The 24,806-nt window shown below is 46.2% G+C and overlaps 2 protein-coding genes across 6 annotated transcripts in view; one reads left to right on the top strand and one right to left on the bottom strand.

Annotated features, from left to right (window-relative positions):
* Nucleotides 1-1,408: 1,408 nt before the first annotated feature.
* Nucleotides 1,409-8,403, bottom strand: PAQR9 (progestin and adipoQ receptor family member 9; the record flags this gene model as incomplete). Its single annotated transcript, XM_082767612.1, is given in 2 exon segments — nt 1,409-8,368; nt 8,371-8,403. Coding segments are annotated over 2 exon segments (1,323 nt in total). The 3' UTR covers nt 1,409-7,078.
* An 11,979-nt stretch (nt 8,404-20,382) lies between these two features.
* U2SURP (U2 snRNP associated SURP domain containing) overlaps nt 20,383-24,806 on the top strand; it is a 45,176-nt gene continuing 40,752 nt past the window's right edge. For all 5 annotated transcript variants that reach the window (XM_082767374.1, XM_082767373.1, XM_082767372.1 and 2 more), the window contains exon 1: nt 20,383-20,447. In XM_082767374.1, the coding sequence (XP_082623500.1) occupies nt 20,403-20,447 (45 nt within the window). In that variant the 5' untranslated portion in view covers nt 20,383-20,402. The remainder of the gene's footprint in view (nt 20,448-24,806) is intronic.

The following is a 24,806-nucleotide window of genomic DNA, read 5'->3' as shown; positions in this document are numbered from 1 at the left end:
CTGAATTTTGAGACAGAAGGCTTACAGTAGATACTTTATGTAATTGCAATTCATTGAGTGCTTTTTGGTGCCTTACTTGGACTGAAAATGATACTCTCCCACTTGGAACATTCCTAGTCTGCCAAATGGGAGACTTTTATTTGATGCCAAATAGAACTCTTCATTTTGCAGTAAATATTTAGTTGTAATTCTTGACATAGTTGTTGCCACCAATTTCATGATGTTTCAGTGAGCACTGCAGGCAGAACACTGATCTCCTTGCACTATTAAAAGTAATGAATTTTAACATAACAGGAATTCCTATCATGGATTGGTTAACCAATATTGGAAAGCTAAAAAAGGCCATGATGCTGTTTTATTGCTTTTAAATATAAAAGGCAATAAAATGCTAATGACACTCTTGCTGTGGTATAGTGTTTTCAGAAATATCAAAACCACCACACAGGAGTTGGAATTTCCTGTAATTAAGCTAGAAACATCTATGCTTGAAGATAACTGTGTTCAATGCATTTCAGATCCTACAGGTGTCACACTGGTATATATTAAGAAGTGGAAAAAAAAAAAAAAAGCAAAAAAAACCTTTATAAATGCATTTCTACAAAAATGTACTCAGAATCAACTTTATTTATAGCTCACACTTTCTTTTTTTTTTTGCTAAAAATGCATAGTCATTACATATACAGTCGTCAGCATCCAAAAGTGTACAAAGAGTAAATTTTGAACCCCTCCCAACAGAATCAAATAAAATTCACACTTTTTGTTCATTGCATGCACAGACCCTTTAATGTGATACCTCATACTTAAGCGTGCTTGAATCTCTATCAGACACAAAAAAATGACTTGCTATAAACTGTTTATTCATACTAGTAGCCCCCAGCTACAAGCACAAATCTTTAGGCATTCACACAAAACAGTGAAGCACTACTTCAGAATCCTCCATGTTCTTGAGTATGGTCAGCCAGGAAGCACTTGTCCTGAAAGCAGAAGTCTGCTGGTGTTTCCTTACAGGCAACTTTGAGTAAAAGCTTGCTTCCTCTGCCTCAGTCATTAATTTATTACTGAATTCAGTGGAATGAAACAGAATTTGTCCAAGGAAGTTGTGAAAATAATTTATTCCACACCCAGCTCCAAAACATTAAACATCTTGAATGGAGATCTGTATCTTTCACTGCACGTGACAGTTCCTCAGCATCTTACATCTCACCTGAGAAGAGGGTACATTCTCAGATGTAACTTGGGTGTTGGTTGTGTAGCCCTGACTTACTGGTGTGTTAGAGAAGCTGGGAATATGTTTGGATAGGGTGAACTTCTAACGCTTAGAGGCTTTGACTTAATGAATCACTTGAATCCATTGATAACTTAGTTGGGGTTGGTTTTTTGTTTGGTTGGTTTTGTTTGGGGGGGTTGGTTGTTTTTTTTTTTTTTTTTTTTTTTTTTGTTTTTGTCTTTTTATTTTTGGTCTCCAGTACTGTTGCCAGTTAGAAAAGCTCTTAAAAACACTGCCCTCTACTCAGTGGTGCTGTTTGTGTCAGTCCCTCCAGGAGAAGGGCAGCATGGGTTACCGGGATGGTTAGTCAGGGCTCCATGGCAAAGGAAGAATACACATAAGTGATAAGAGGACCTAAGTTCAGTTTTCTCTCAAGAACAGAATTTTTTCTATGTTGTTGTTTTTGGGAATCAGGAGGAGGAAAGAGAAAGTTATCTTTCTGATCAATGTAAGTTTATGTTCCCAAATGATTATGCATATTGACTTACTTGCTTGATTTACTTAAGGTCTTTTTACTCTGTTAAGAAGTAGCTTGAAGTTGACTGAAATTCCCAATGGTAGCTGAGACACAATCCTAGTCTTACAGACAGTGTAAGACAGGGAAATCTCACGCCATTGTTTTGCAGTAACTGGAGTACAACCCCTGGCTAAAAGAACAACAAGGCCTCATGTCAGGGTTATGATGCCCTTCAGTATGAACAAGTCATCAGTGAGAATTTCTGAAGAGAAAAGTACTTAACTCATGTATATTTTCTTGCTACTCCTGACCCTTATGCATTTAGTCAGTCTGCTTACTACTGCTTCAAGTCATGATTGCCGCTGCCTGAAGCCAGTGGAAATTTTGCCATTGACTCCAAAGGACACAGGGTATGAACTTCCTAGGAGCGTAACAGTGATGGGGGTTTGTCCCAAGAGTTCATGATCTAGTAACGTTCATGTTCATTGAAAATATGACATTCTCTCTGCTGGAGTTCAGCAATATTTCTTCTTAGCACCTAGGAGGGTCTTTGCATTTTTAAGTGCTTTACAAACATTAGCTAGTCTTCAGAGCAACCTTGCGAGGTAGTTAAATATATTTTCCCCATCTTACAGATGTGGAAACTGAGACACTGAGGGCCACATTCAACCCTGGTACAATTCCAGTGATTTACATGAATTAGATTAATTCAGAATGAACACAGTTGAAATAACTTGCCCTAGCTCACAGAACAGGTAGGTAGTGGCAAAGCAGGGATGAGAACACAGGAGTTCTTACTCCTCAGCTTGTTACAGGCCACTTGGTCATTTTTACTCTCATAGACAAAGAAAGACAGCATAATCTGGGCAATTACTCTAGGTATGACTTGCTTCTGTAAGGCATGTGGATGGTAATCAACTGAGTAAGTGCAATAATACTTTATGAATGTGCTGCCTCAGAGAGTTTACTTAAACACAGAGTAAAACTTTCAGACTGTCATTTTCTGCTGGGGCACTGTTGACAAAAACATCATACAGTAGCTGGATTCAGCAAATAAATAATAAACATGACACTCGAACAACTAAGCAAAGCTATCAGTTTAGTAAAAAAACAACGTGTTTGTACTTCTAACTGCTAAATTTCTACAAGTGCAGCATGCAGATGAAAACTTTCCCTTTGTTTCCAGACTGCAGACTCCAGTCGTGCCAATGAAGCAGCTCACAGCTGTGCAGGTGTCCTGGATAGTGACATTCAAATGAATACATTGCAGAAGAAGAAACAGTGTTCCACCACATAACATGGGATAATTACTACAGACCAGGTATATCTATCTTACACAAAGATGTGCTTGAAGCTTACAGGTTACTCTCAAGTGCCCAGAAGCTGGGCTTATTCAGTATGTGCCAGTGTGTAGACTGCAATTCTAGGCACATGCTATGTGCAAAGGGGAGCGTCCATGTCACCAGCATCACTAGCACTCTTGGAACTGGCCCCTTCAACAGTCTGTTCACATTGCCACAGGTCTGTCAGTCTGAAGGTCAGTGTCGGCCAAAGAAAGAAAAACACGCGTTTTCAGGCCATTCCCATGTGCTCCACCCTGGCCCTCATCCCCACACAGGCTCTACCACAAAAGCCCTGAAAAGCCTTTTTGGTTTTAAAGATGAGCTGTGGAGTCCTCTGCTCCCTAACCACAGTGCAGACCTTATGGCAAGTACCCAGGCAATAAAAATAATATGACAAGTACTTACACAAAAAGAGTTTGTTTTCTAGGATGTCCTTATGCATGTAGTGTGCGGGTCAGACCTCCTGTCTGAGCTCTGGACATGCTTAGGGACATTCAGCCATGTGTGTTTTCAAATTGAAAAGAGATCCTGCTCCCTGACAAGCCACACAAGTGCTGACATTCACTTCTACAAGAGCAAATTCAAGCACTATAATTATAGATGTCTTGTTCCACTTTTAACCTCTTTAACTCAGTTTTGTTCTGTCTATGTTCATGGAGATTTGCTATTGAACATGGCAAATGGAGCAATTAACTACATAATGTGTCCTTTACTGAATAAATACACACTCAAGTAGCATTTCCCTATATATTCTCCACACTCCTTGTAACTTTTAATTTGTAGACACATTTTAAACAGACAAACAAACAAACATACATTAATTAGAACTCTTAAAAATTGATCACCTCTCCCTCCACTCATTCACTCCTGATACATACAGTCTGATTACAGTGGCTCAGAGAGGAGTACTTGCAACCAGCACGTACAAATAGTTCCACAAAGTGCTCAGGCTCACGCACGTGCCTCGACATTTTGCCAACAGAAATGTTTTGAATGAAGCAATATTCTTAATCTCAGATCCAGGTGCCAGACCTGCAGTGGGACTGGGGCTCACGGGCAACTCTTGTAACAGCAATAAGATTCCAGTAAAATTGCAGTTGGTTGCAATCCAACCTTTATACTGTTATCTGTAGTTGAGATATATATAGACGACCCTATGTGGCCTAACCGAAAATATCAAATGTATTTTTACAAGTTAGCAACAGCCTTCTTTGACATTGCCTCTTGAGATGTCCTCTACATTGTGGCTGACAAGCACAAATATAATTCATTATACAGTATGCTTTAAAGGCCTTTTTTTACATTTGTTTTTTAATGTTGCTTGTTTCTGAGCTGTCTTCTAGTTCTGAGATTTGCTGTCTCTGTCCTTTTTAATTCCTTTCTTAGTTTTTAATTGCTGGTCAGACATTCTAGTGGCATCTCCCAGGCAAGGCATTTCTAAATAATTAGTTTTGAAACTTGGATGAGTCATTGGGCTCTGACTATTATGTCTCTATTATTTTAACTTGAATACAGCATATCTCAGGTTTTGGCCTCTTTATGAAGTCATGGAAATTCATAGCATGACATGGTTGCAAGTCTTGATCCACCCGCTTTCTGGTGTGAGTTTCCAGTCTTTTGGTTGCTTTTTTTTTTTTTTTTTTTTTTTTTTTTCCTTTTCACAATATAAAAAACATTTCAGAGCATGACAGTGACATGAACCAACCTCTGCTCCTATGGTGCAGATCATTTTCTGCTTTACTGGCAGATAAATAAAGCAATGCCATAATTTTGATAAAAGGTACTGTAAATATATAAAGCTAAAACTACTTCACGTAGTTTGCATTTTCTTTCAGTGCAAGCTGGCATATGAAAACAGCACAGACAGCCAAACAGGGGCATGCTGTTTTTTATGGACCACCAGTGATAACTCACAAGTGCACAACTTGCACGCTGTTTCTGACAATTCTAACCAAATCTCTTTACGAGACCATATGTCACCCCACCACAAATTATTAGCAGAAATGTGGCTGGCAAAAGATAAATATTTTTCCAAGGCCATTCTCATTTTTCACTGAGAATCTAAAATATCCAATCCACTATCATTAAAATGGGTTGAGATAAAAGAGAAAATGAAGCAAACCTATATTTTCTTTTAGTTTATACACTTGCATAGGGAAATTTTCACAAGTCTGACATTGGTACAGGACATGCCAATTACTGGTTTCTGTGATGATTCTGACCTATATTAAGGACATGACCTCATAATCCCTATCTGCAGTCCTTCCTATATTCCTGTTATAAACAAAAGGGGCTTTGTCGTACAGAAAACTCTGGGACTGGATTCAAAACGTATACTTGGGAGTTCGGATGTCATGTCCATGAAAATGGGAAAGATATAAGCAGACACGTATTTCTGCAAAATAGGTAAAGAGGCTGAGTTAAAGAACCACTATGCTGTTTGTGTGGTATGACATCAGTGTTTCCCAAGGAAGTACCACCCTTCTTTTTGAAAATGGGGTATACAAGCGATTTCTCACCTGAACTTCAAGTTGTAATCCCCTGGTGTAATATTACTTGTTCTGTCAGACAGAATCAAAATGCATGTTTGAATTCTGCATATAATTTAGAAAAAAAATCTCTTTATATGAAGAGTAGGTTAAATCTGATCTGCAATTAGCTGTTTGTTGTGTGAGAAAGATAATACCTGGACTGGAAATATCTCATAGTTCTTCTCTTTGAAATCTGCCAAAGCTAATGAATGAGGACTTCAAAACACCCAGCTATAGCCACAACTAATCAGAATAGGATAAAGCAGGGAATGATGTTAAAGTGCCCATATCCAGTACTTGTAGGTCCTGAACTCATACTCAGCAGTACCATATTCTGCAACTAGTTTTAGGATGGTAAATTTGACAGAGTGCTCTAATTAAAGAGCAGAAGAAACCAGTTCCATGTAATTCTTTAAAAGATCCAGAATGGGATCTCATGCATCAGTTACTCTCTTTACATCCACAGAACTCCCACCGAGCTTGGCAGGGCCTTATAGGAAGTCTGGCATCTGACTTTGACTCTAAAGGGTTGATTTTGGGGTGATTTACCAGGGAAGATAAAAGGGTCCCCTAGCAACCCAACCTTAATGGGACAGATGTTCCTGATACACTGAGGGAAGAGCCGTGCCATTATGCAGTGCCTTTCTCCTCCCCCCTGCCTCCACTCCAAAGTAGTTTGACCCCTTTCTGGTTCAGTTATTTTACATATCCCTGTATTTTATTTCAGAATCCTAGTGGTTACACAAACCACTCAAGCTTCACTGCCTGTCTAATTAAAGTCTCTCCATCAACTGGTAATTCTGTAATAATTCACAGCTGGTTTTGCTCTCTCTATTAAATCCGTTATGTTCCCTGGCTGAAAAGGCTGCAAGACCTTAAAAAGTATTGATAGCTATTAATCTGTTTGCATTTAAAATCCAGTATGTGGCTACAAAGGCCTGTTACAGTATCACAGAGGAAAATAAATGTCAGTGCATAATCTGCTAGAAAATTTCACACAGGAGTTGATTAAAAGTCTATAAGTAATCATTGCACAAGTGTGTCTTCAGAAGTATATACATACACATATATATATGTAGCTAATAAATAAATAGCTATATATATAAACGTATGTATATATACATAGCTAGTTTAAACTGAATTGTTACGAAACTAGTAAGTGGCATTCTCAGTTCATGCATTCTTCCTAGTAGCAGAACTAAATTATTTCAGCTTATACTCTAAGCAGCAACATACCAGTAAGCGTTTGCTTGCTTCCCCTGGTAACATAGTAGTTTAACGAGCATGAGTATTTCCACCATGGTAATTTTCTCTAGCAACCTTCCACAAAAGGGAGACCTGGCTCTTCTACAGGCGTTTCCCCCAGGTTTCACGGCATCTTGAAGACACGCTTGGGCCATTCTGTGGGTTGCCAGTCTGAAGGTCACCAGCTAAAGGGTCTCCAGCCCCAGAGTTGCAGGTAGGGTGGTCACTGGCATGATCAGTCCTGCTTGCAGAGGTCTGCGACATTGAGGAACCTCCTGACCACCACAGCCAGGCAGAGCGTCAGCAGCAGCATGTACCCCACGGTGCCCAAGTAGGTGGGAGCGGCTGGGGATGCCTTGAGGAACTCGGCCAGCCCATCCTCCACATAGTGCACCTGGTCGTAGATGCTGAGGAAGGTGAAGATGTGGAAAAGCTGGTGGCTGTGCCCCACGATGTCGAAAAGCCCCGGCTGGATCCGCTCAGGGATTTTGCTGACGTTGAAGAAGGCGGCCACCAGCAGCCAGCAGTAGCGCCGGTAGAAGTAGATGAAGAGCGTAGGGTTGCGGGTGCGGAGGTCGAAGAGGAGGCTCTCCAGCATGATGGGGCAGGCCATGCTCAGTGGCATGGCGAAGACAAAGGTGCGCACGGCGAAGGGGTAGGCGCAGCAGGCGGCACGGCTGCGGCAGCAGGCGGCTGTGCAGCCCACGGCCAGCGCCAGGGCCACAGGCAGCACCAGGGCGCGGTAGGCTGCGATGGGCAGGCTGCAGTCCAGCTGCCAGCCCAATTGCTGCTGCACGTAGCGGCTCATGGCGCCAGCGTCCAGCAGGCTCAGGCCTGGCAGCAGGTAGTAGGAGTAGGCCACGGTGCTGGCGAAGCCGTAGTAGCTGATGGAGGCGTAGTCCAGGTAGAAGAAGGCGGCGCGGAGGCGCGGGGAGAGGCAGCTGAAGAGGTGGGCCGTGCAGCTCATGGCGAAGGTGAGCAGCACCCCCGAGGCATAGCACCAGAGGGGCAGCAGGGCTGGGTGGTGGAAGGGCACGTCCCCGGCGCCCCGCAGCAGCAGCAGCCGCCCGAAGCGGCTGAGGAAGAGCAGCAGTGGGATGAAGTGGGTCCAGAAGTTGAGCGTCTCGTTGGTGGGCTGCAGCACCGAGGCCAGGCACTCCTGCGCCGAGCAGTGCAGCCGCCGGTACCCCGAGAGGATGAAGCACTCCACGAAGTCCTCGGGCACCTCGTCCCACCGCAGCAGGGCGGCGGGGCGGCCGGGCGGCGGCGCCCCCTCTTCCTCCTCCTCCTTGGCCCCCTCTCCGGCCGGCATGCTGCCCCCGCTGCCCCCGCCGGCCCCGGGCCCCCCGGCCGCCCCCTGCCCGCTCCCCGCCGCTCCCCGCCGCCGCCTCCCGGGCGAGGCGGAGCCGCCGCTCCCGCAGCCGCCGGCGGAGGAGCCGCGGTGGCTCTGCGCTTCTCCTCCTCCTCCTCCTCCTCCACCGCCGCCCCCGGCAGCATCACTCATCGCAGCGCGGGCAGTGGCGGCCCCGCTGCGGCTCCTCCCGCCCCGCCGCCCCGCATCGCCGTAACCGGAGCCCGGCGGCGCAGCCAGCCCTGCCGGGGAGCCGCCCGAGGGGCCCCCGCCGCCCCGGCTTCGGTTTCCCGGCGAGGGAGGCGCCGGACACCCGAGCCGCGGTTAATGATTGATGCCGTGCGGCCGCAGCGCGCCTGGCCCGGCGGGGGGGCGGCCTCAAAGCCCCTGAGGAGCCCCCCGGCCCCCCCGGCCGTGCCCGGCCCCGCTCCGCAGCTCGGGGTGCGGGGCGCAGGCGGGCGGTGGCCACGGTGCTGCATCGCGCCCGCCGGGCCAGCGGGGGGACAAAGGCAGGGCAGGAGCGGGGGGAGCCCGCCCAGCGGGCACGGCACAGCGGGGAAATGCCCCGGGCTGGGGGCAGCTGGCGAACGGGGGGATTTCTGCAGGGTGCGCTTGGAGGGGGCTGGCCGAGAGCGGGTGCCTCGGTGACATCGTGTCATGCAGGGAATGGAAAAGTTATTTTAGGCCAACCGTGCACGGCCCAGGCTGCAAAGGGTGCGTGTGGCACTGGCGCAGACGGCACCCACCTTATCCCCGCGCTCCAAGCGGCGCGCTTCGTGGGGAGACTGGAGCAGGCTGACAGTAGCTGCTCTGAGTTGATCCTTAGACAAATCCTACATTTATCAGCTTTCAGTTATGCAAGCCGCATGGTTACATAATGCGAGTATAAAAATACAGGGGAAAACACTGGAAGCGCATTAGTGCACGGTAACGAGTTATAGAGTAGAATCATTAAGGTTGGAAAAGCCCTCCAATGTCAACTGGTCCAACAGCACCCTACCACCGCTACGCCATGTCCCCAGGCACCACGCCCAGCCTTTCCCTGAACACCCCCAGGGATGGTGACTCCACCGCTTCCCTGGGCAACTCAGAGCCTGACTGCTCCTTCTGGTTGGAAGTAAAGAGGAGCTGGAAGTAAAGGAGGTAGCACAGAAAGTTAAGTATCTTGCAGGCTCAGGTAGGAGTCAGAGGATGGGATTGTCGTCTGCTGTTTCAGTGTATTTCCTTTTCGTTTGCTTTCAGTACTTGTGGATGGTCTTAAATATAGCTCTAGGTTTTCGTTTGTCTCTTTACACTGTCATATTCAGATACATATGTATGCTCTTATAGTATAAACCGAGGTCTGGTGTAATTAGTACACTGTACTAAGATTTTTATAAAAATCCTTTATTCAACAGTAAATCATGACAATATGCAAAATCTTGTGAACATACAGGTGACCACAAATATGTTTTTAAAAAACAGTACAAAGGAAGTAGTAAAAATGTGTTGCTGAAAGTTATTTTCAGTGCATATTTCATTACAGAATAAACATTGATTTTACAGACCTGCCAAAAGTAGGGCAGACTGATGACACCGCTTAAAATCTTTATAAAAATTTCACAGGAGTCCTGCCAGAAAAACAAACACAACTGAACAGTGCTGAGAAGTTAACAGGAGGAGTAAAATATTAAACTAAGGGACCTGTTTGGTAGATAATGGGCCTGATGTGTTCAGATGTCCTTGTATTTTAGGGACAAGGAGGTGGGCATGTGTGATGGGCAGCACACAGGAACATTCCCACTCGACACTCCTTGGGGCTAGCAGGGCACCAGTGGCTGTGGGCTCTGCACAGTGTGGGGTAGGGAAAGACTCTTTGGGTTTAAACAAAAACCGCCCAGCCTCTGGTAGGGGCTGATCTGAGGGACCATTGTGTGCTGCAGAGGCCCTGCAGAGGACAAGATGGGCTGGGTGCTGTGCCAAGGCAGCATCACCGCGGATGTCCCTGCTGGTGAGACAGTTGGCAGGCAGCGAGAAGGTGTTTCCTCCCCTGCTCTGTTCCCACGGCACCACAGCTACAGGTTCTCAGCTCCGGGGCTCTGGTGATCATTTCACCCGAGTCCCAAGTACCGCTTTCATTTACGGTGGTGAATGCCATCATGGGCCCTAGGCAGGCAGGTGTGGCTGTGGTCTTCAGCCTCCCTCTTCAGGGTTAGGTAAGGAGAGGTGGGTGGCTGGGAGCAATGTGGCTTTAGGGCTGTGCTACAAAGCCTGTTGGAAAACCACCAGCAGCTGCTGCAAAAGATGGTAGCTACACACCAACAGCATCCACGCTGGTGGGGACTGCTGGCCTGGCAGCAGGGCTCATTCGGCACTTTCTGGCTATCGTGCAACTGCCAGACTCCCATAGGTGAGGGAGGCACGTAGCCCTCTTGCCTCAGGGAGTACTGGGGTATCTCCTGGCTTCCTTTCTTTTTCTTTCCTTTCTTTTTGCAAGAAACACCTGCCAGGGCTGTGTTTCTATGGGGAGCAGCCCAGGCTGGGAGCAGCAGGTGGAATTTGCTTGTGGTTAAAGGGTGCCCCAGTCCCGGTGGCCACCTGAGTGTCTGGGGATTGGTGATGACTCTCACTGCTTTCACTGCAGTGAAGAGAAGTGTCTGGAAATGTCTCCCTACTACTGTTGTCTTGTAGTGTTTTCAGATGATATTTGTGGGGACGGAGGCTTCCTGTTTTGCAGTGCTGGGGTTGGGGAGGAAGATGCTGAATACAGTGCCTGGGCTCCTTGGAAAGAGGTAAAACAATGCTGTGAACTAATCAGTTCTGCCCTGCTGTGCTAAGCCTGCAGCGGTATCCCCAGGCTGTATCCCTGTGCACCCTAGACTGTGGGCTAAAAGAGAAAAATGTTTTTCAACTGGTGCCTCGCAGGGAAGTAGAGCAGATCACCACCCCATGCTCCTTGAGAGAGGCCTGGTTAGAGCTGAGAATCACTTGAGAGACTTGAATATGCCAGCCTCTTCTGGAGGAAGAACAGGCTCATGGTAACTATCTAGTTTTGTTTGCTCTGTTCCTGTGGGTATACCACTAACACTGTGTTATATATAAATACAAGCAGTACCACAGATAAATCAGAAGTTTCTTTCCTCTGCCCGTATCTGAGGATCCAGCTTTGGCTTGTCCCATGTGCTCAGGTGATGTCGCACGTGTGTGAGTGGGCTTTCCTTGTCTGGACAGAAAGGATGCCATGGTGATCTCAGAGCATCTAAAGACCACATAATTTCCTGTAGCTTTAGCAGCTACATTAATGAAACTCATTACCAGCAATCTGGTTCCTTTTTTTTTTTTTTTTTTTTTCCCCCAAGGCTGCTGTCTCACAGGAGAGAATGGGCACTGAGGACAGATTGGGCTTTCATAAAGATGACTGTATGCATCTTATATAGAGTTAATTATTCTGCTCCCAAGCCAGCTGGAGTAGTGTACTAGGAACCTCACAATTTAAAGCACTTATTACTTCAAAATAGCCTCTTATTTGTATGTAGTCCATCAAGGTTAGTATTACTTGACTATTATGTGGTGAGGAAGGGAAAGTCGAGCATTTGGAGGTCACAGAGAGGAGTCCACATACTGTTGTGTGAGAATAAGCCTCAGTACATTTCTCCAAACCAGAGTTTATATTTAGAAGGGCATGATCAGCATATACCAGGGTTTCTTCTAGCATGTGTAGAGTGTTCTGCAGGCTTTGTCTCAAAATAACCTTTGAGAAGACTTTTAAAACAGTGATGAAAGCACTGTCTGTGAGGTAAATAATGGCAGATAGTGTTAATCAGTGCTGGCACGAAGACTCAAAGAAAAAGATGTGCCAAAATACCAAATGTGATGTTGTTTCTATATTATACTTTCATTTTATTCACAGTTGACATCCTTTCACAATATATCATTCTGTCTGCAATAGCAAAAGCTCTGTAAGATATTCTGAATTGCTTCAATCATCCCCAATGAAATTATGCCTTTCAGTTAGCTAATTTCCACTTTTGCCCTCTAATATACTCAGCATGCTAGGGAGGAGGTTGTACTTAGCCTTCCTGTTATCCGTTGCTTTTCTGAGTGAGTAAAGAAATTAACTTAAATCTACAACCAGAGAGCAAGTCCTCTTGTTAACAAGCACTGGTAGTGTTTGGAAGATTTATGTTGCTTTTGAAGATACACCTTCAGCCTCACTCAATCAGCCCATTCACCATAGCAAACATTGTTCTTTAAGAGTTCTTGCTTGATGTAATCCTTTACCATGAAACCATGAAACTACTCTTACCATAAAACACTCTTGCTTTAATTTCTTTTGCCTTTTCTATATTTTTACCTTTGAGCCAAATTTTACTCAACTCTTTCTTAAAAATAAATTTCATCTGACTAAAAACATTTAACCTGTTTGCTCTGGATTTTTATCCTTCTTCACTAAAATCTCTTCAGTAAATCTGAATCTGTTCTGACACCCACCACAGAACCACACTGACCATGGGTGACGATAGAATTTGGCTCTATTAATTTAAAAAGCGTAGGTGTTAAAAGAGAGGCTCTAGCCTCTCAATGTCTAATGTAGCTCATGACAATGTCTGATGTAGCTCATCTTTGCAGATCATCTTTGCTTCTGGGACAACATCTGAACAGACACAGTCTCACTAGCATTTAGTTCCATATGACTTATTCCATCCTTTTTCGAGTGTGTATTGATCTCTTGAAATAATGTCCTGATGAGCAACTTTCTACTGCACCAATTATGAGCTTTTGCAATAATTGAGTAGGCATAGAGCTTTGATCTAGTATTGAAGGGATTAACTTGCCTTTAGCCAGGCTACCACATTATCTTTTTCAGACTGGATAAACAGGAATCCTTGCATCACGTTCTCCTTCTTGGGTAACTAATTAGGGCCAATTATACTTTATAAACATTATTCCTTAATAGATAAGCAAAGAAAAGTGAAAATGATATTTGTATTTTCAAGCCTTGGCTATAGTATTATTACTAAAATAATAAAGGTTAAAAAAGTGAGGTATGGCAAAGGAAACTCACAAAATTGTGGCTGCATAACAATTTTTACTTTAACCACTCTTTCACCAGGAGCTTCTAATTTTCTGTTCTGTTTACCTTCAAGATGAACATTTTCAAGTTTGTTCTCTGAATCACAGAATTTCTAGGTTGGAAGAGACCTCAAGATCATTGAGTCCAACCTCTGACCTAATGCTAACAGTCCCCACTAAACCATATCCCTAAGCTCTACATCTAAACGTCTTTTCAAGACTTCCAGGGATGGTGACTCCACCACTTCCCTGGGCAGCCTGTTCCAGTGTCCAACAACCCTTTCGGTAAAGAAGTTCTTCCTAAGATCCAACCTAAAACTCCCCTGGCTCAACTTAAGCCCTTTCCCCCTCGTCCTGTCACCAGGCACGTGGGAGAACAGACCAACCCCCACCTCGCTACAGCCTCCCTTGAGGTACCCATAGAGAGCGATAAGGTCACCCCTGAGCCTCCTCTTCTCCAGGCTGAACAAGCCCAGCTCCCTCAGCCGCTCCTCATAGGACTTGTTCTCCAGGCCCCTCACCAGCTTCGTCGCCCTTCTCTGCACCCGCTCAAGCACCTCCATGTCCTTCTTGTAGCGAGGGGCCCAGAACTGAACACAGTACTCGAGGTGCGGCCTCACCAGAGCCGAGTACAGGGGGACGATCACCTCCCTAGCCCTGCTGGTCACACTGTTTCTTATGCAAGCCAGGATGCCGTTGGCCTTCTTGGCCACCTGAGCACACTGCTGGCTCATATTCGGCCGACTATCCACCATCACTCCCAGGTCCTTCTCTGCCTGGCAGCTTTCCAACCACTCATCTCCCAGCCTGTAGCTCTGCTTGGGGTTATTGCACCCCAGGTGCAGGACCCGGCACTTGGCCTTGTTGAACTTCATGCAGTTGACCTCAGCCCATCGGTGCAGCCTATCCAGATCCTCCTGCAGAGCCTTCCTACCCTCAAGCAGATCGACACACACGCATAGCTTGGTGTCATCTGCAAACTTACTGAGGGTGCACTCGATGCCCTCGTCCAGATCATCGATGAAGCATCTGTATGCTTTAAAAACTTTAAGCACTGTACAAACTGCAAAAAACACATACCACACATTTAAAGAAAATTTATCTAAATGGTGATATTTTTATTTGTTTGTTTTTTAAAGGTCTTGTTTTTGAAAGATATGGGGCAGATCTTATATTTTTCTGGACAGCAGCAAATCTGAACATAAGTATTGCAGCGGAATTAGTTTCACTGTGATAAGAATAGTATCTTGGTTATATGCGTATTTCATGTATGTTTTCTGTGATCAAAATCCAGCACTGTCCTACCTACCAGGTGCCTATAGCAAGAGCAAAGAGCAGCCTGTCCTTTGTGAGGACTGCAGGTCTGAAGCCTCACTTGCAAAGTGCATGGCTAAGGAATGAAGCAACACCGAGAAGGCTCCAGCCAGGAGACAGAGCAAGAGCAACAAGCCCAGGCTGTAGGGAACTTCAGAGCCAAGTTGTCCTCTCTCGCCCACCCTGTTGTTCTTTTTTGTTATTCCGGGGGTCCCTACTAAAGTGTCTCTGTTCAGCCTGGTAGCTCCTAGCAGCCCAGACAGCATCTGCTCTGGCTGTGGGCACCAACTGCATCTCCTCTCTACCTCACCCCCCTCCCATGCTGCACACCCATGGCTTCCTAGCAGTACGTGAGTATGCGGGGAGAATGAGTCTACCTATTTTGGGAATCCCTGCACAGTGGCTTTCAGTCGCAGGGGTGTGAGGAGACAGAGGGAGGAAAAGGGAAAAGAAGCTGGGAGACTGCTGCCTAAGCCAGGGGAAAACAGCACGTAGTGACTGTGGCTTTAGGGATCTGCGAGCCTCTACCAGCAGTATGAAACTCAGGGTTACAAATCTGTCCACCCAGTACACTTCTGTCCTGCTCCTGATCTGCTCTCCTTGTGCCTTCAAATGTGCCTTCCTTGCTACAGGATAGGGAACACCCACGGCACCTTAAATCCTTCCTCTCTCCTTCCCTCACACATTTACAAAAGGATTGCAGAGCTGTGCTCAGGCCTAAGATGAAAGGGACAGAGGGAGCTTCTCTGAAAGTGGGCAAAAATGACCAGAAAGACAAGGGTAACGTGCCACAGCATGTAGTTTACTTAATGTAGTTTAGTGTTAATTATTTAAGATAAATAATGAGTTTCCCCAGTATATATCTGCACCTAATGACAGCTGTAATTGTAACAACAGTTAATAACTCCCACATTTGCATACAACCAGAGCTACCTCATTACAATGAAAAAATGTCTGATAGTTCCTTTTTAATATTATTATTTGTCTATCCTTTCCAGCATGAAATTTCCTCAGATTTCTGCATCTCACTGCTTCCTTTCCTATTTCCTCTTCCTCTCCCATTAAGCCAAGGGCATTGACAGGTGTTGTCAGTTACTAACTGTACGTGATTGCTACTATACTATTGCAATATGTTATAAATAGCACAGATTCAGCACAGTTCATTCTGAAAAAAGTATCTTTAGAGATGACCTTTGAAACACTAACTATATCTTTCTTGTTTTTGCCTCTCACAGCAGGCAAAAACAAGATCATGATGCTCTTAATTTGGTGCACTTTATTAATTACAAAAGAGTACAGAAGCTGAGCAGTAAGCAGAGGATTTAAACAATGAAGTGCATAATTAAAAATGATTAATGAGGTGGATTAAATAAAGGAATTGAAGCCAAATGGAGCACAAATTTTTGAAACATTAGTGGCCCTAAACCCCTAGCATCCAAGGACACTTTCCTTTTTCCATTTTGATGCTTTCTTTTTACCCAGAAGCATCAGTCTCTTTCAAACCAGGTTTATTAACACAGTCCCAAGAGAGCTGAGCATATCTAGCCTCTCGTCCTGTGGCACTAAGTGCCCCTTCTATCCAGCACTAGTTCCCAGCTGGTCTGCTTCCAACTCATTGTTGCACCTGTTTCCACCAGCACATTAAAAACAAAAACATAGCAAAGCAAAGCAAAACAAACAGACAAACAAACAAAAAAAAACACACCTCCCCCTCCCCCAACCCCTAAAGGAGGTCATGAAACTAATCCTGTGCTCGTACAATCTGCTGAAGTAGTTTTCAATAAAACATTAAGAAAGATGGAGGAAAACGATTCTATTGGGATTGTGAAACAATAGAAACGTGCCTAATCCGCCTCTAACGCTTCCTGGCCTCAACACTGCTCCTTCCTGTGGAAAGGCTTCTCTGTGTGAGGCAAGTTTGGAGCACAACAAATCCTAGAAAGACTGAGGGAATTGTCCCCAGTTCCTGCTGTCAAAGAATGAGCTTTATTTCTCCCTCCTCCTCTTAAACTGGCAGCGATTCTACTTCAGATTTCTGCAGAGTTGTGGGGCAGCCAGAGGAAATGGCGCGGTGCAGGTGGTGCCAGGCATGGAGAGCCATCCTCGGGGGGGGAAGGCGAGCGGCGAGCTGGTGGTGCTGTGCAAGCAGTAGGTATAGCAAACGCTTGCTGTGGTATTTAAATTAGGTTCCCCTCTGAAGGGAGCTCAATAAACATCGGACATCTTTTAATCCTTAACTCCCAATCCATTACCAGATAATTTTTGCATACTTAATTGGAGAGTAAAGCAATTTGTATCTACATAATTATTTGTATCAGTTGGCTATTTTTGGCATGATTCAGGAAGTAGAAATTATAAGTATCACGATACTGATATCATTGCCCATTCTGACCTGGGGAAGCTCACCTGTGGAGAGTGCAGGTTTCCCTGAAGGTGGCTCCAGGTTATTTTCCCTTGTCAATTACTAATATAATCAGCAGGTCGGAGTTTGGGCCCACCCCGTACTGAGCAGTGTGGGGCCACCCCTCCTGGCAGCAGTGTTGCCTAAACTCCAGTTGCTCGCAGTAGGCAGGAGATAACACACCACGGTGCCCAGTCCCTCCCTTGAATGCTGCTGCCCGAGGCAGGTCGGCGACACCAGCGATGTTCGCCCAACGGGACCCCCGGTACTCGCCGAGCCGCGGGGGAGCAGCTCCCGGCACGGCCGCCGGGCGGTGCTGCGGGGCGGTGCCGGGCCGGGAGCCCCGGGCCGGGAGAGCGCCCTCGGCCCCTGCGGCCCCTTGCGGGAGCCCGGCGAGGCCCCACCGCAGAGCTCAGCGGCTGCTTTCCTCTGGGGCGCTGCCTCCTGCCCACCGGCTGCCTGCCTGAGGTACGGGAAAGGGCTGCGGATAGCTTTTACTGGTGTCTGTGCTGCTGGACTTAGGTAGCGATCAAGATTTTCCATTTCTGAGTGAGATATTTCTCCTTTTTGAGCTCCGAAGTGATTGTTGTTTTTCATAATGCAATTAGTTCCAGTAATATAAGTGCTCAGTCCTTTTTGTTGTGATCTATTTGACAGTAAGTTTCAGGGCCTGTACTATGACAATAGCTTCTCTTTAGCTATTGTTGTGTCATCTCCAATTTGTATCTCTCCCTATACTGCCAAAGCTGATGTTCCCAGATCCTTTAACTTCCTTGAGCTTTCAGCACCTGTGTGTTTCTATGATGTATGGAACAAGAACCATAAAAAGACTCACATCTAAAACTGCTACCTTCAGGACAGCTGCTGGCTGAATAACGTGTTCTCTTCAGATCATCTTCCGGAGAAGCTGGACACATGCCTTCTGCAGTCAGTGAGGTTTCCTGAAGCTCTTGAGTCAGCCTGAGGAAGATGTGCAGGTACAATCTAATCTAGAAGTAAGGGAAGCAGAGAGGCCTATTTCCATCCTTCGCCAAGACGCAGATTAACCTCATACCAAGTTCCAGGTATATGAATAGTCTCTTTAAAAGCAACAGAATTACTTCTACACTTAAAATTAAGCATGTGTTTAGGTACCTTCATGAAGTGAGGTCTGTGTGCTTTGTTACCTCAGCAGGTCATTGTCTACCTTCCTTCCTCCTCCTCCAGTGTGTTATTTCCTCAGATCTTTTTTTTTTTTCTTTCTTCTGTTATCTGTTATGTTCTGTTTTCCCTTGCACTGCTCTTTAAATTCTCAACTCCCTTCAATTTTTATGCTTGTGCTCTTTTTTTTTTTTTTTTTTTTTTTTTCTGTAATCCTTCTCACACTCTTTCTGCTTTCTTTTGTGGTTATTATTGTAGGCCCTGCACCTCTCTGTAGCTTACAGGATGGTAGGTGTTGGGAGTTGGTGGATTCAAAGCTTTCATTCATTTCTGCACACCTACCATCTTTTTCTTAAGTATTATCTCAACCCCAGCATCTTTCATGTCATGATGAAAACCCCTGAAAACATGGAATGTGAGAATCATGTGAAATGTGATGTGTCATAATCTCCATTTAAGCAGTGTTCAATAAAAAAGTTGCTATGGTGCTGTGCTATCAAGTCCAGGAACAGGGGATCTGCTGTGTTATCCTTTTCCTGATTTATTCCTGGGCTTTTCTCGATGTGATGTAGTGTTTTGATATTGTTCAGACCAGTGTTGTTTCTGTTTCAGTTTGTTAGATGTTTAGGGGCAAATCTCACCTCTAAATTGCATGACCATGCACTGCTCAGTGTCTGGAAACACAGAGCGGTGGTTGAAGAGAGCTGTGTAGACCAGAGCACTGGGCTCTGCAGCCACTCAATGCACTGTGCATGCTGATCTTGTGTGAGACCTTCCCATACATATTCCCAACACATATTTGGGGCCATTTCTGTGCACCCAGAGCACTACAGACATCTCCATGCAGCATGACCACCCTGCAGGCCTTCTCAGCAAAGTCCTTGTCCTGTCTGTGCCACAAGCTTCTGCCTTCAGTGAACAGGTTACTTGGTGACTAGGTGAGCTGTTCCCTACTGTCATCTCTCAAAGTCTTGCAGGAAGATGTCTGGTGATGGAAAAAGACCCCATATGATTACTCTTCCTCTCCTTGCAGGGGCTTAGGCAATGCAGGTCAATGTTTTTTATCTGAATAGAGATCCCTGCTGTCAGGGTTTCTCATTGTGACTGTGTCCTTCACAGCGGCTGTGAGCATTGCTGGTGCCTCTCCAAAACGCACAGGCCCATGCACGCAGGCTGGCGCAGGCAGCGGATGTGCCCAGGAATAGCTGCCGAGGGACAGAAGGGTGTCAGGTGGGTGTGGGCTGTCAGGGCTCCCTGACTGACTGCCTCACTGCAGCTGGTTGCTAAGCAGGTTTGCGTTGCCTAGCAACTTCATTTGGGATTTTCTCTGCTAATGTGAAAGCAGGAGACCCAGATGGGACACAGACACCACTAAAGCCCCAGGACTGCAAGTGATGTGGGAGTGCAGCCCTGTCAGTGGGCTGCTCCCGGCTCTCCACTGAGGAGGTATCATGGGGACAGGCTCTGCTCATAGCTATGGGCACGGCCTTTACCCAAGATGTTCTGCACCTTTGGGCATGGGAAGGCCCAGGAAGCAAGGGGTCCTCCCTCGTTGTGGGGTCCTGTTGCTGGTGTTGTGGGCGCAGAAGGCAGATGGGCACCCTTTCCACTGGGGCCCTGCCACTGCTGGCTCTCCCCTGTGATGGGGTGATGCATGGCACTGTTGTGGCTGTGTTGTTCCTTCATGTTCTTTGCAGAGCTCCCACATAACCCATTATTTGTAGATATCTACATGTAGTTCCTTCTAGGTCTCCTGTACTGGGTATGAGATGCTGCTCACGTGTGTTACAGTATCCATCTGTGTACCTGCCTCATGTTACTACATGAACTTAGACTGCAAAGAAAAGTAACTGTCAGGGCTGGATTTTCGCCAGGGCCAAGGCTGAGGCCGTGCCACAGCTGGCTGTACCTCTGGGAGATGTTATTTGCCCTAAGCTGACGGTGGTGGGCTTTTGATCGTGTTGGCTTTAATTCTCACACCACTTTTTACCACTACAATAGAGAGAGAAAAAAAAAAAAAAAAAAAACATTTATTTTTCAAATTTTTAACCGGTTTCGATCAAGGCTGTGCCCTTCCATCGGGTGCAGGTCACGGTGTGACCGCGCAGTGCGGGGCCGCTGCGCCGCCGGCGCTGCCCCGCGACATGGCGGCCGCCGCGGGGGGGGGAGGCGGGCCCGGGCCCTCCCTCTCGGCGACTCGGCGCTCGGCTCGCCGCCCTGGGCCAGCCGGGCTCTTCCTTGGGCATCGGGGGATCGGCGCTCGCTTCCTCGCCGCCGGGGCTGAGCGAGGGGAGAGGCAAGATGGCGGACAAGGCGCCGGGCGGCTCGCAGAAAGGCGGGGGCAAGGTGAGGCCCTGCCCGCGGGCACCCCGCGGCTCCGCCGCCCCGGGGGGGGCTCGGCCGCGGCCTCTCGGCCTGGTGGCGGGGCCCGGGGGCGGCGGGGCCGCCGGGCGCGACTGGACGCGAGGTGCACGGCCTGCTCCGCGCCTGCCTGCGGGGCCCGAGCGTTGGGGGGGGGGCGGCGGGAAGGGGCCGGGGCTCGGCCTCGGTTGTCCCGGGGCCGTCTGTCGGGAGGGACCGGCGGCAGCTGCCGGCTGGGAGCACCGGGCCCCCGCTGAGGGGTGAGGGGCGATTGGAGGTCCCGGGGGGGTGCTCGGAGCCGCCCCGAGTGCTGGGGGTGCCCCAGCGCCTGGCCGCAGCTCGCCCCCCCCCCCCGCTGCCGGCCGCGCACCGCGCGTGGGGGTGCCCGGAGCGGGCTGACGGCGGGGGGAAGCCGGGGCCCGCGCTTTCCTCCCGATCCGCGGTGAGAGTCCGCATGTCGCAGCGCCGCCGCGGTGCTCCCGCTCTTCTTGCTCCCCTGCTCCTTTCCCATCGTTATTCTTGGTTGGGTGTGAGGAAACCCGAGCTGCGCAGGGCTCCTGGCAGACTTCAAGGCCGCGCGCTGAAGGCGGTGCAGCGGCAGCGCGGGGCTCCCTGCCCCCGAGCCCCCTACCCGGGCGGGCAGAGGGCAAGAGGCGGCTTGGGGGCAGGCTGCAGCTGGCACTTGGAGCACTAGCCATCTCTCTCTGCAAAATCATTGCCCTCTGGAAAATCATCTCATTTCTCTCTGCCTTGTTACAGTTTGTAGGCCAGAAATATGTAACTCTTTTTCCTGACAATTCTTCCCGTCTTCTTTTTTGTTATATGAGTGTGTAAAGCAGTCAAGGGAGAAGCTGTGTTTTGGCTCAGGAATTTCTAGTCAGTTATGTAGGCGACGTAGGTTTATATACATATACGTATATATATATATATATATATATACACACATACACACACATTTTTTTATTTAGTTAAAACTTCTTTTCTTACTTTATTTTTTTCCTTTTGCTACTAGGAAACGAGCTCAAATTTAGTTTTGAGAATATCTGCATGTTTACCCAGTAGTTGGTTGTTATTAGAGTAGGAGAGCTTTATTTTTGTTTCCCTTTTTTGATCTATTTTGAACATTGTCAGGAGACATTTTCTGGATCTTGCCTTTTGCTTGGAACTGCAAGCAAGATCTGGACAGAAAACTTTCAAAGCAAAGTAGGCCTTAATTTATTGAAAGAAGCTTCCAGGGAATAAGATATCTTGGGATTTGAAGTATAATTAGTTATAGAACAACAATTTATTGATTACTGTAACCGGCAACGTGGTACACAAAACTGACTCAGATAGGATCCCTTTCTTTTTACAGTTACACCATAGGTTTTTTCATTTTGTCAGTGTAGTATTTCTGTACTGATGATATTCTTCTTAAAGTACGTAGTAGTTAACTTATAAGAATTGTTTTCTATCCCAAATCTCAGTTTTGCAGGGAGATGTGCAGGCACCTCATTCTTCCTACGAAGTCATCCCACTATGTCAGCGGGACTTCTAGGAAGTGTCAAGTCAAACCAACATGCATGTTAATTTTTTGAGGCCTGGAGCCCTTGAGGACGTCCTGTGCCTTACTATCTTTGTGCAGTTCCCCCTTGCCCCTCAGTCTCTCGTTACTTTAGAGGTATATGCTGTGTTTCTGGTAGACCTTCTCATGCTTTACTTTCTAGGTCTTGTTTTGTGTTACCAAAATTATTACACGTGGCAAAGAAAAAAGTGGTAGTGCATATGTGCACTCGTGAGAATGTGTTTGTTGAAAAGTGAAATAACACATACCTAGGTCTTGGGATTTGTGTCCTTCAGCCTCAACTTTGTAATTGTTTTTGGGGAGGTGGGGTTGTCTTTTTTGTTTTGTTTTGTTTTTTAAACTCATGGATACGTGCAGTGCGTATATCCATATAGATATTTTTCTAATGTCTGCAGAAGTATGGTGGAACTGAGAGTCATATTTTAACTATGAAGATTGAGTAATTGTGTTTTTAGTTGTGCCTGAGTGAGACTGATGAAGGTGTAAAAAAATCTAAACAAGTTACCATTTTCCTTGATTTCTTCAAGTAATTATTTATGAAACATTTTGATTTAAAAAAAAAATCGTTAGCAAAATCAGAGTTGTAGGCACTGTTTCTTTTGGGGCATTGTGTTTTTGCAAGTTACAAGAATGGTAGTTCTTGCAAAACAGATATGTCTCAGACTCCATAGGACATGTTTCAGAGGCAATTTCAAGATGTGCCCTTGCTGGCTGCCAGCCTGCCTCCTGGGAGGAGCAGAGCGTGGTTTTACTTTCTGCACTCTGTAAAGTGCTGTGGCCGAGCAGCTGGAGGCCTTAGCACTTGCAGGAGGGTATGGTTTCTCCTCTTTGGAACGTGTGGGGTTTGTTTTTTTGGGTTTAGCGTCCAAGTACTGGTCTGGGATGTCTAACCAGTTTTATGGTGTAAAATCAAGTTTATTTCAGTCTATTTGATTCACTATTTGAAAACTTTATGTGGAGATCGTAGAGGTCCAGGAGCACACCGTGCCCTCATTGCAGTGGTGGTAGCTTTTATAATACCATGAACTTCTAAATAAATTTGACAATCTCTTATGTGAAATGTGTCGTAAGAGCATCAGCTATTACTTTGTCACTTGGAGATTAGAATGGCAAGACATGTGCATGAGATATCCAGAAATTTAAATAGGAACAAATAACAAAATTAAGGAAGAGGAAATGGAGGCAGCCCAAGACTGTGCCAGAGCTTAGTGTAGGATGTAATTCTAAAATGGCAAATTCTGATTCTGTTCAATTATTATCTCGATGTGATGAAACATAACTGCTTGGGTGATTCTGCCAGTTTCTTATTTCATCTTCTGAGAGTAGTGACTGTATTGCGTATCTGCTGTTCTTGTGTATAATGCACCGCACAAATTGGGTACCGGGTGGCAGAGGAGATTATCCACTTGGACCAAGCTGTAGGTTTGCCATTTTTCATTCTAAAAAATGTTTTAACAGTGTTACCTAATCTTAAATGTATTTCATAAGCATTTTGGTAATATGTTAATAAAACATTGAAGAACCATGACTGCTTGCCTGTGAACGGACAGCTTCCATTGGTAAGTTAGAGTGTTTGAAGAGCAGTGATGTAACATCTGTGCAAGTATGGTGCATTCCAGCTGGGTGTCGTATTCTGCAGGATGGTGACACGCATGGTCTTTAGCTCTCCCTGTATTACTGTTCAGCCTGTGATCAGGAGCAGGAGAGGCAGAAGGGTGTTTCTGGTTAGATGGATATGTCAGTGGAGGTGTTTTTTTCGTTTCCTCTCTGGCAGTAACAAGTTAAATATTGGCAGCTCCTGTTCATCTCTGTTTAAGGCACTAGTGGAAGAGCACTTCGTGCAAGTACTTCAGAGAAACAATTTTCTGTTTACTTTTGTGTGCCCAAGTGGTGTCTAAGTAGTGAATAATATTAGTGTACTAATCTAGTAAGTGCAAAGAATAAACAGGTTAGCTATAAAACTTAATTCACAAGTGTTTGTAAACATTTGTGTCCTAGACTGTTAGAAAAAGGAAGAACAAGAGACAAGTTTGGTTGGGATGCCTCTCTGCCCTTGCTGGATTTTAACTTTTTAATTTAAGATGTGATTCCGTTTGCCTTTTCTTGGTGGCAGTGCTGACACCAACTGCTCCCAGCCTCATACACTCTTTCCCTCCCAGACATTGTCCTCTTTAGATGGCTTGGCATAATTCTGGGGGGAAAGTGAGGGCAGCCTGCTGTGCAAAGGAACTTGACTTGGCCAAACCTCCCCAGCTCTCTCTTTCTTAAGTGACAGTTAGATGGGAAGAGTGATCTAGTTCAGCATGGCTCCATCTCCAGCTGCCCGGTGTGGGGGCAGAATCCAAGGAAAGTGTTGAAACAGGGCAGGAGTGTCTTATGCCAGAGTTCCTTACAAACACTGTGCCCTTAAGCTACGAGTTTCTGCAGAGTAGGGCTTTTATTTTGCACTCAGGCTTGCAGCCGTTGGAGTTGTAAAGGTAGCACCCAGCATTTGGACGGCTGTGGGGTTGGCTGCTGGTTTTCTTGGCAGCTTTTGTTGCTGTTTGATGTTTTACTAAATGGCATCAGTACTAACTTAAAAAAAAAAAAAAAAAAAAAAAGCTTTGTATAGCATATTTTAAACATTTTTGAAATGATGTGATCATGTCAATTTTACATAGAGATTGTTAAATTTGGGGAAACTGTGAAGAGCTAGACCTGTGGGCACTTGACATTGCTGGCAGGGAAGATTTGGAAGAGCAGTCTTTTCTGCTTGCTTTGGAAACTGCTGCGGAGCTGGA

Source organism: Aythya marila (assembly GCF_965140915.1).
Source record: "Aythya marila genome assembly, chromosome: 9".
In the NCBI taxonomy this organism is placed as follows: domain Eukaryota; kingdom Metazoa; phylum Chordata; class Aves; order Anseriformes; family Anatidae; genus Aythya; species Aythya marila.
The sequence above is the reverse complement of the archived record's forward strand: the minus strand, read 5'-3'. Positions and strand labels throughout refer to the sequence as shown.